Below are 12,347 nucleotides of genomic sequence, written 5' to 3'. Positions count from 1 at the left end.
AGACTTTATTTTGTTTCTAAAAACTTTTTTCCAGAATATTCTCACTATTAGTATCATTAATTACATGATCATAATTGATAAATCAAATAGTATTGAAAGGAACAAATTTTTTAAAAAATAATTATGTTAAAATTAATTTAAATGTGTTAATGAAATTATTTCTTTCCATTGCCTATTTCTTAAGTAAGGGTATTTTTTCTGAGTGGTAGTAAAAAAAGGGCATTTAGAAGGATAAGATTTGGTACAGAAGAACCAACGTAGGACTGATACAAAGAAAGCAAACACTGGGAAGCATTAAGACTTACTTGATCAGCAGCATTATAGGATTTAATCATTTTCATTGTTGAATAAAAGAGAGATGATTAATCACAGTTATACCTCCTCCAGATTAGTGTGCTAAGAAAGTCTATAACCTGTCAGAAATTCTGAGATTGTGGAGTAAACTTCAAAGAACAGGGAATATAAATAAAAAGCTCCAAAGTAAAAATAAATTCAAAGAGTTAAGCTTAATTAATTTAGAATATAAAGTACTTAGAAGATGGAGAGAATTATCAGTCTCAAGTAACCTACTGCTCTCCATTTCCTCCAAAAATAAAATAGGAGATAATAAACTTAAAGTTACAACAAAGAATTTAGCAAAATATAATAAAAGTTTCATGATATTCATGATTGTTAAATCACAATGGATTACTAAAGGAATTTGTAGAATCCATTTCTCTAAGTATTTTTAAAAAATAGATCATATTTTTATGTGCCTGAACTTCAAATAACAGGTTATATGACTTCTCAAAATACCTTCCAGCTCAATCAATCTTTCTGTGGGAAATAAACATTTTAGTATATGGGAACTAAACATATGCTCCACCAAAGCAGGCTTTTTGGTACAAATTAAAGCAAACAAGCCTATAGACACTGAACCTTAACTCTGAGCCTGAAGGGCAATAACTTCTTTAAGTATAGAAATGGTAAAGAGGCTATATATAAGATATTTCATAACATTCTAAAAAGAAATGTTTTAGAAATGCTTTATTTAATTTAGAAACACATCATATTTTACTGAAATGTGATACTGAGAGGCAGTGTGGCAAAATGGGTAGCTGGTTTTAATCAAACCACTATAAGATCAATTTCAAATCTCCCCTCTGGCATATATTGGTTGTATATATGGATAGGGTAGCTTGGTTTCTCAGTACTGAAGGTAACTTTCTAAATCTATAAGCTACCAGCTGCCAGCTCAGCATCCCTCTCATATTATACAAACATAAAGCATTCTTTGTAAACAGTGGTGCACAAAAACAGCACAGAGTTTGGAAAGAATCAAAAAATGTGGATCAGATTTTGGCTTGCTTTTTTATTAGCTCCATGACTCTAGGCAAGTCATTTTATTTCTGGGTACATAAATTTCCTCACCTAAAAATACCCTAATGTTGGTAAAAGAAAATCTCTCATCTCATCTATACTAATAAAAGAACAGATCTAGTACCTATATCTACCCTATCCTATCTTTAATAATTTCTTAACTGATAACTGCTAAATTAAAAAGTTCAAAAAGAATATTTGGAAATTTTTTGTCAGAATTGTTTTGCATAAATATCAAAATGATGTGGGAAAATGAAATAGAAAAATCAATGAATCAATAAGCATTTATTGAGCATTCATGATGTGTCAGGCACTGGTCTGGTGATATGAAGGAAAATTAAAAGCAGCCACTAACCTTAAAGACTTTACACTCTATGTACAGTTTGATAGGTTTTTAAGCATAGTTCCAAATTGCTCTCCAGAATGGCTGGATCTATTCCCAATCCTACTAACAATGTATTAGTATCCTAGTTTTCTCACATCCCCTCCAACATTCGTCATTATCTTTTCTTGTCATCTTAGCCAATCTCAGAGGTGTGTGGTGGTATCTCAGAGTTGTCTTAAATTGTATTTTTCTGATCAATAGTGATTTAGATTTATTCTTTAACATATTTAACATGTATTGATTAACCTGCCATTTGGGGGAGGGGATGGAGGGAAGAAGGAGAAAAATTGGAACAAAAGGTTTGGCAATTGTCAATGCTATAAAATTACTTATGCATATATCTTGTAAACAAAAAGCTATAATAAAAAAAAGTGATTTAGAGCACTTTTTCATATGACTAGAAATTATTTTAATTTCTTCATCTGAAAATTATCTTTCATATCCTTTTACCATTTATCAATTGGAGAATGGCTTGAATTCTTATGAATGAGTCAATTCTCTATATATTTTAGAAAATGAGGCTTTTATCAGAATCCTTAAATGTAAAAATGTCTTCTAAATTTACTGCTTTCCTTCTAATCTTGTCTGCATTAGTTTGTTTGTACAAAAACTTTTTATCTAAGTCCAATTCTTCTTGGGTCACAAATTCTTTACTTTTCTACAGATCTGGGAGGTAAACTATTCTACGTTCTTCATATTTTCTTATAATATCATTCTTCAATGTCATTAATCCATTTCAACCTTATCTTGATATATGGTACTAAGTGTAGGTCAATGCCTAGTTTCTATCATACTAGTTTCCCATTTTTCCATCAGTTTTTTGTCAAATAATGACTTCTAATCCCAAAAGCTCAAGTCTTTGGATTTGTCAACCATTAGATTGCTATAGTTATTGACTATTTTTTCCTGTAAACCTAACCTATTTCACTGATCAACTAGTCTCTGAAAGAAAAAAAAAAATTTTTATACTCTAATGGGAAAAGATAATAGTATAATAATATAATATATATAATATATGTAATAATAGTATAATAAGTATATTCAAGATACATAAATGAGATTTTAATGATATCATAATATGCAATACCATAAAAAAGGGGAGGGAAGGCAATAATAAAAAAAAAGATTTTCAGTTCTTCAAAGCTGGCAAAAAGTAGAAAGGACATCACTTGCAATGTATTAATACATCTAACTTCAATGTTCTCTTCTATTTCCTTACTTTCTTGTGCTTTTATGATCACAATAAGAGATCTGATGACAGTAAATGAATGAAAAAAAAAAAGGGCACAATTATAAAACTTTAAAGTCTATAACATATTTTGTATATTATTCTATTTTAATCTATTCATTTAGCAATCATTAAGTACTTATGTGCACAGCATATTTTTTCAAGAAGATACAAAGATTTAAATAAAGTAGTTTCTAATAAGACAGTAAGACACTACCAAAATATTACACATTAAATTAATTAGCCTCCACAATATCATTCGTGGCTGTTTCCTTCTTATTATTCACATTATTACCACCTTAACTCAGGACTTTTAACACATTTTTTCCTCAACCTTATTATATACACTCTTTACCAGATGCTAGTCTTACAAAATGGCCTTGCTATTACTCACACATAGAATTGTTAACAGTTCTCTGTACCTGGAATGCACATTCACCTCTACCCCTCATAAGTCCTTGTTTCCTTCAAAATCATGCTTATAAGATACCTTTTAAATTAAACTTCTCAGATTCCTGCTGAAATGGTACATTTAAATTCTGAAACCAAAAGAATGTATCTTATTCTTCCCTATGAAAATAATGTTGAAGAATTTGAATGGAGAAAAAGCTAGACATCACCCAAATCTTTCAAATGATCCCAAAGATTTTCTCCATTAGAATAAAAATATTAGCATTCTAAGTTACCTTTTCCACCTTTCCACCATTAATGTCACTGGGGAGGAATTTCTTGCCAATGGTTCTCAAATCTGTCTAAAATAAAAAGGATATCATTAAAATAGAATCAGAAAAATAAATTTAAATTCTGTGAGGAATAAAGAATTAAATTTCTTCATAAGATGCTAGAACAAAAAGGAAAATAAATATAAATTGAATGTCTTCTGAAATAGCATCTCTCAACAGAAAGGCTAGGAAATATACTGTTAGGATATTTTATATATATATATATATATGAAAAATGAAGCTATGAATCTTTTTTTCTTTCTCTGTTTTTCTTTTCCTTTTCCTTGATCTGACTTTTCTTGAGTAGCAATTTAACTATGTATATATTGGATTTACATGTATTTCAACATATTTAACATGTGTTGGACTACCTGCCAGATAGGGAAGGAGGGGAACAAAGGGTTTTGCAAGGGTCAATGTTGGAAAAATTACCCATGCATATACTTTGCAAATCAATCAATCAATTAATTAATTAATTAAAAGAGAAAGGAAAAAAAATAAAAATAAAAAAAAACAGAGAAAAATGAAGCTAGATTCTATACATTTTTGCCCAGGATTTTAACATAAATTCTTTTTATACTCTCCAAGAAAACTATCAGGTTTCAGAAAACACATTTACTTTTTAATCTTTCTAAAGGTCAGTGATATAATTCAAAATATTAGACACAAGCACTTTAGCAATTCTAATGCGTACTTTTTATATTTACAGATGAATTTATTATAAAATTCACATATAATATCAGATAAAATCTATAAATTGTGTTAGAATGAAAAATATAGTACCTAGCACTACACAGAGAACAAAATCACTGGAATAACAAGGCATTTATTATAAGGGGTTATCATGATATAATTATATTTCAAAAGTTTAAACAACTTACGAAAACACAATTTTACCTATGTGAAAACAGCAACAACAAAACCCACAAAACAACCAAATACAGAGCAATAAGTAGTGATGTAGGATTATTCCTAAAAAGAAAATGTAATGTTAAGACTTATTTAACAGCACAGCACAAATAAAACACAGTGAATATGAAATAAAATGAAATTCTCCACCTATAATCTCCATCATACAGAGTCTTTAGTTTTTTACCTCTTTTGCAATGTAAAGCCCTAGAAAGTGGTGAGAATAGTATTGAACAAATAGGCAATGGGGGTGGGGGATAAACTATAGGAATATTATTTAATTAACTAAGATGGCTTAAAAATGAGAACTTAGTACAAATTACTAATTTATTTTTTACTACTTTATTATTACTTAGAAGATCATGGAATCTAGTGGAATCACATGGAAACTAGTAAGTGAATTAAGTACAGAATAAAAAAAGTTAATTTAAAGGTAAGGGGAGAGAATAGAATATTTAGCTAGGTTAAGGGTAAATACAAAAATTATTATGGTATGAAATAAAGACTCAAGAGAGTAACTATGGAATCTTAATTTCTTTAAAAATCTCTTATAAAAGAATATATATCCTTCAATCTTTCCTTGTTTTGCCATTTACTTAAATTTTACATATTTTAACGTTATTGTCCATTTCCATATTCCATATTAATGAGCCATAGATACAGGAACATTACTGATTAACTATCAGTGAAAATATAGCAAAAAATAATCCCAAAATAGGCAAATGTATATCAAAAATCATCAAAAAATGAATAGGTCATTTCCTTTTCAGATCCTAGAATTTTTTGGAAGAAATTAAAATCCAAAGTATTTTTCAAGTTCTAAATAAATACCAATGGAGTAATTAGTTTCAATCTGTATTATATAACTATAGTAAATATTACAACATCTATAATTCAGACTCTATGGTTCAGAACTAAGTTGCTAAATTTTCTTATCAGTGAATTCTATATATGTTCAAGAAACAGCATTCAATTTCTGATGAATACTCTGAGATTTGAGAGTTAAGATACCAAATTAAATAAATGACATGTTTTTAAAAATTTAGTCTCATTCTCCATTAGAATTACCAAATAAGATAATTATAAAGCACTCTGCAAACTTTAAGGAAATATGTGTTAGCTATTAATATCACAAAATCCTATATGTTTTGTTTCAATATTCCAAAATACAGTATTTGGATAAAGCAGATAAATCAGTAAATTCTTTCAGAAAAATGTATAAATATCACCTACATTGAGGGCAATCAGGATGATGTCATTTATATTGACTTTATCAGGAGAACTTTTGCAGGCTTCAATTCCTTCATCTGAAAGATACCTGTTAAAAAACAAAAATGCTTAGTGTGACAGTACTTAAATTAAAAGACAACCCCCCAAAAAAACATTGCAGTACATTTTATTAGTAGGAAAAATTCTATCATGAATTGATTTTATGAAAGGGAAAAACAACTTTTGTTTTACTCCTTTTCCATTCACTACAACAGGTACCTGGGTTCCATAAGACAGATTTCTAGATGCCCAAGTACTGAGATAGAAAACAAAATGTAAAAATGAGTGTGAGTAAGAATATCTAACTGGGTAATGAATAGAAGACAATATTCAGAGAGAAGAAAGCACTGAGTCAATGGGCAGGTAATTTGATTTTTTTTAAATGGATAAGGGGTTAGCCTGAGTAAGAAGGAAGAAAGGTGGTCAGCAAAATGACTTAAAATCTGTGGTGTGTTAAGAAAGTTTATTAGAACAGGATGGTACTGAAATTAAAGTTACAGTTTTAATCATTATATATTCTAATTATCTTTTCTCTATTCTACAGCCAAAGACTGAAACTCTACTTTATTGGATTGTAAAGTCTATGAGAACAAAGATCATGTTTTAGTCATCTCTGAATATTCCTTAGTATCTAGCACAGTAATTTGGACATAGAATTTATTCATTCATCTCCTAGTCCTTATGTTTAAGATGTTGTGCCAGTCAATGGAGAATATACAAAAATAATTATAACAAGGCTGTTGGAACCGAAAAGATACAAGATATGCAAAAAATATTAAATAGGTACAAACTATGCAGCAGAAAAGGACATAGGAAGTCAAAAAAGTATGTGAGAATCAAAGAAAAGAAAAATACTATGCAAGATAACAATCATTTATTAAGGCTCTATTACTGTGTTAAGTGTTAGGCTGTCTTAAATTTAAACAAACAAGATACATGCCTTTAATGGATTTTTACAAACTGGTAAAGGGATAAGAAATCAACACAAATAACTAAGTGTATTAGATAGTTTTAAATCCAGAAAAAAGTCTCAGGGAGTCTTTGGCACAGGTCAGCATAAGGTAACAGAGAAGTCTACTGACAACAGGGGCTAAGTGGACAAAAGAGAGATCTGCCCCCACATTGGGGCACCCTCAAAACTAGCCCTGTTTCACTGTGATATCGACAGGTGCCAGCTGGTAGCTTTGTTGTACACTACCCAGTTCTGGGTCACAGATCCAGGGAAGAATGAGAAGAGGATTTGCCCAAGTTGGAGAGGTAGGTGTTGAGGGGGGGAAGGAAACAGGAATATGGGGTTTCTTTTTGGGGATGGGAGAGGGAGTGAAACTGAGGAAAAAGCAAGGGGTGAAAGTAATTATGCTGCTGTGGGGGTGGGGGTAGTAAAGCAAACCAATTTTTCTCCTATTTCTTTTGTAAATAGAAGTTTAAAAAATTAGCATAAACTATCTTACCAAAGAAATGGAAAATAATTGAGACAGATTGTGTGGTTGACAACCTAATCCCCCTAAAGGTTGCTGAAATGTCATATTCTTAACTTTCTCTATGCTACCATAACTGGAATATTATCAAGTCTAATACTTAATTCCACTTCACTCTTTGCCCTAAGGCTTGAGCAGCCCACATACTATGCTAATAATTAGTCCTAACTACAAAAGGAAGCAAAGATGAATCTTACCGATCAAAAGCAGTATTGTAATTGTTCTTATATTCCAACTCTGATAATTTGATGTAACTCTCATAAATATTTTAATAAATCAATGCATTCAAATTTGATTCTAAACTCCAAACTCAACTTTTTCAACTCCTGCTTCCAGACAAACAATAAATACTTCCTAGAACTATTTTTGACATTTATAAATTCTGCCTCATAGCCAACCCTAAACTATGATTGCTATATGCTAAAGTTTACATTTTTAGTCACAGCTCTTAAAATACAAAATTCCATGATAGCATCGACCTATAGATCCTTTCTCGCCTAAGTTTCAAGGTTGGTTTCAATTATTCAATCAACCAACAAGCATTTAAAAAGAAATTATTACACATTAGATAATATAAAGAAAAGAAAGAAAGAAATGTAAAGAAAAAAGGAAAAAAATCTATGCTCTCAAGAAGTTTTTAAACTTGTAAAGGAGACAATGTATATACAAATAGGCCTAAACAAAACATACAAAGTAGAATCAATACAGCTTTGGAGGGAAAGGTAATTAGCAACTGGAGAAGCCTGACAAAATCATCCTATTATAGGTAATACTTTACTGAAATTTGAAGGAAGTCAGAGATTTCAAGAAGTGGACATGAAAAAGGAAAGCAATCCAGCATGGAGAGTGGAGAAAGTAAATAAACCAATATGGTTGGATCAAAGAGGGCAAAGGAGCAGAGTAATACATTAAAAGACTGAAAAAATAGGAAGGGGCCAAGTTTTAAAGTTTAATTTAAATGCCAGAGTTTATATGGACATCTAATAACTTACTGGTCGGCTTCAAGTTTGGCAACTTTGTTAAAACTACTGTTTCTGAATATCTTAGACTTAAATTGTCAGAAATGGATAAGCATAAGAAATTATTCTAACAATTCTAATGACACTATTTACATAAAAGACATCCATCTAACAGAATCAAATATATACATACTTCTTATTTACAATGTATTTGACAACAAATTACTAAAAGGAAAATCATTATATATTGATTGCTCTGAAGACTGATCAAAAAGGAAAACAGTAAAGTTGAAGTAAAGCTCTGACATTCTGGAAGTGAAGAAGATAATTGTGGTTTGTCCTTCATTCTCCAAGAAGACCATGACATTGGGAAGGTGATGTCAATGACTCTCAAGTGAATTGTTTTTAAATGAGACAGGTCTGTAGAAAGTCACTAGTCTCTCTCTCTCTCTTGGAGCCAGATAAGCAAATTTCTCCCCGATTTATAGAATCAGAGAGTTGCCCAAAGCTAAGTGAATTACTTAGGTCATCATCCAATATGTATGAGAGACTGAATTTAAACACCAGATTTTTTTCTGACTTAAAATGTCAATTTTCTTTATTCACTATACCACATGACCTCTTAGTGCTTATGTGACTAAGCTTTCTATGTTACAAGTGAACATTTAAAGTAGATAATGCTTAACATCACTTTTAATCATTATAAAATACTCAGCTGACTATTAGACTAAATCATGACATTTTAATATATTTCCTGTGAGCACTAGTCAATTTCGCTATCCCCTAAACAACAAATTAAATAACTATATATTCAAAAGATCATCCACAACTAAATACATACTATGTATTTTTAATGAACCTGATATCAGTAAAGTAGACAACACATTTAAAAAATGAAGTTTGTTTAAATGTGCTCAACAAACTACGAGCAAGATATTTTTGACATTTTAAGAAATGGAAGCAATATTAATATGAAGGAATTGTATTGAAAGCATATGTCTACACATACACACCAGCAAAATGATTAACAGAACTAAATATTTAATTTTGAAGAATCACATAAACTGAATTAAAAGGGTGTTTTTTTTTTTGTTTTTTGTTTTTTGTTTTTTTTTAATGCTTGTTGAAAGGCCTGGAGAGACTTACAGGAACTGATGCTGAGTGAAATGAGCAGGACCAGATCATTATATACTTCAACAAGAATATTGTATGATGATCATTTCTGATGGATGAGGCCCTCTTCAACAATGAGATGAACCAAATCAGTTCCAATAGAGCAGTAAAGAACTGAACCAGCTACACCCAGCGAAAGAACTCTGGGAAATGACTATGAACCACTACATAGAATTCCCAATCCCTCTATTTTTGTCCGCCTGCATTTTTTATTTCCTTCACAGGCTAATTGTACACTATTTCAAAGTCTGATTCTTTTTGTACAGCAAAATTTTTGCAATTATCAATGCTGAAAAATTGCCCATGCATATATCTGGTAAATAAAAAGCCATATTAAAAAAAAAAAAAATGCTTGTTGAATTAAAGGGAAAAAAAAAAAAAAAAAAAAAACAACCTTCACATATTATCAAATACAACTACCTCTTTATAAAAGACACAAGGGAAAAAATCTCCAAACAAATGAATATTCCAAAATCAAAAGTTATAATGAAGTAAAAATATGGCTTTATTAGGTATCTGAATTGTATCTGAATGATATACAAATATATACACAAATCTATTTAATTTCAAAGTATATCCTGAAAACAGAGTTCCCCTAGAAATATTTTATATTAAGAGCCCAGATATATATCCTATGCAATTTTTCTCTTAGACCTAAAGAAATATGTATTATTAAATTAGATATTCTACTAATATCTCCAAGTACTTATCAAAAAAATATTTCAAGAGAACAAAAAATGTTATTTCCAGCCTTCAGCTGGAAGGCGCAGCCCTGATGTCCAGGAGGACCTGAATTCAAATTTGATCTTAGACACTTAATGTTTCCTAGCTGTGTGACCCTAGGCAAGTCACTTAATTCCAATTATCTCAGCAAAAAAGGAAAAAAAAAAAAAAGTTATTCCATGTACTGCATACATAGTTTCTGTATCTCTTCACTTCGAGAGATTGAGTACAATTCCACTCCCATAAATTACAATATCCATCAAGAAAACTTTCCTTTGAGAGATTCTACAAGTCTAACATCATTTTTGCATAACTGAAGACTAAATAGAAATGAATTAAAACAGAAATTTATGCAGCAGTTAAAGTTGGAGTTTTGAGTTGTTTTGGTAAATGCTTAAAATCCTAACATTATAAATTAACAAATCAATAAACTATAAAAAAAAAAAAAAAAGGAAAAACATCCAAATCTGCTTAAAGATGGAAAGCAATGCTAATGGAAAACTTTTACTTAAACAAGAATAACAAAAATCAAAGAATACATTTCACTCATGTAAAAAGAACAAAAAAAAAAAAAAAAAAAAAAAAACATCTTATTTAAAATTAGCTGCTGTTGTAATATGTATGTGGGGGAATAGTCAATGTAAATTCTTCAGACCCAGACAGAGATTAGAAAGGACTTTAAAAGGATTTTATTTGATCTTAGGAACTTCTTGTACTGAATCTGGGTGGAGTGACATGTTTAGACTGGGGTAAAAAATGTATACTACCATGCTCCATATCCACATCCTCTCCAGTATGTCAGTTTCCTTTTCTGTCATGTTAGCTAGCTTCTTCTTCTGAAAGCTACCTATAAATTACTTTCAAAATAAGATTTATTCTACTCTAGTCATATATCTCTTCTAAGTCACTAATTCTAAAATTTCAGTTTTTATGATTTGCATGCACACAAATTTTAAATGATTTGTCATTCATTTATCATATTAAATTACTAGCACAGAAAATTAATTGTATTATAGGTCTAATTTTTCCATTTTACTTATTGCAATGATAGAAAAGCTAAACTTTAATAGAACCAATAAGGAAATTGCTGTGGGAAATTTAACACTATTTTAAAATAGACTTCATAAAGTTTATGGTTTTCACAAAGACTGGGTTAAAAGCTACAATTTCACACAGAAATGCTACAAGTATAATGCAACTTTTACAAAGATATGCTATAAGTGTATTGTAAAGTTATGATAGCATCATTTGTTCTGAATAAACTCTTTCTTCCAGTGTGAAATTGTAAAAAATGACTTTTAGGTTTTTATTTAACACGTTTTTACTTAACACATTTCTATATTTTACTACCTAAACAGAATCTTTTTCTTATATAATCCCAGATAGTGACATTCAATAATAAGAGATTTATCCTAACCAAATTATAAAATGTAAATGTAATGAAATATTATTGTGCTTAAAAAAAAAAAATCAGAAAAACCTGAAAAGACAAAAAATTGTGAAAGATTTAATAACTGATCAAAACAATGACCTCAGCCATGATTTCAAAGGATCACTTTCTCAAAGAGAAGTGATGGATTGAAGATTAAGTAAAGAACATTATATAATCCCCCAAAGTGGGAATTTGGTTTGTTTGATTATTCATATTTAATAGGAGAGATTTATTTTCTTTTTTTTCATTTAATAGAGGGGGTTTTATTGTTGTTCAGCTTTTTCAAACCTGGAAGACTCTTCATGATCACATTTCAAGTTTTCTTCATAAAGATAATCAAAAATGGTCAAAGGATATGAACAAACAATTCTCAGATGATGAAATTTAAATTATATCCACTCATATGAAAGAGTGTTCCAAATCACTACTGATCAGAGAGATGCAAATTAAGACAACTCTGAGATACCACTATACACCTGTCAGATTGGCTAAGATGACAGGAACAAATAATGATGAATGTTGGAGGGGATGTTGGAAAACTGGGACACTGATACATTGTTGGTGGAGTTGTGAAAGAATCCAACCATTCTGGAGAACAATTTGGAATTATGCCCAAAAAGTTATCAAACTATGCATACCCTTTGATCCAGGAGTGCTGCTATTGAGCTTATATCCCAAAGAAATACTGAGGAGGGGAAAGGGACCTGTAT

General features: G+C 30.2%; 1 protein-coding gene across 1 annotated transcript in view; it reads right to left on the bottom strand.

Moving 5' to 3' along the window:
* TDRD3 (tudor domain containing 3) overlaps positions 1-12,347 on the bottom strand; it is a 170,778-nt gene that overhangs the window by 123,316 nt on the left and 35,115 nt on the right. The window contains exons 2-3 of the mRNA XM_074299217.1: positions 5,837-5,921; positions 3,659-3,724 (exon numbers count right to left, since the gene is read on the bottom strand). Coding sequence (XP_074155318.1) covers positions 3,659-3,724; positions 5,837-5,921 — 151 coding nt within the window. The remainder of the gene's footprint in view (positions 1-3,658; positions 3,725-5,836; positions 5,922-12,347) is intronic.

Source organism: Sminthopsis crassicaudata, chromosome 3 (genome assembly GCF_048593235.1).
Source record: "Sminthopsis crassicaudata isolate SCR6 chromosome 3, ASM4859323v1, whole genome shotgun sequence".
Lineage (NCBI taxonomy): Eukaryota > Metazoa > Chordata > Mammalia > Dasyuromorphia > Dasyuridae > Sminthopsis > Sminthopsis crassicaudata.
The sequence above is the reverse complement of the archived record's forward strand: the minus strand, read 5'-3'. Positions and strand labels throughout refer to the sequence as shown.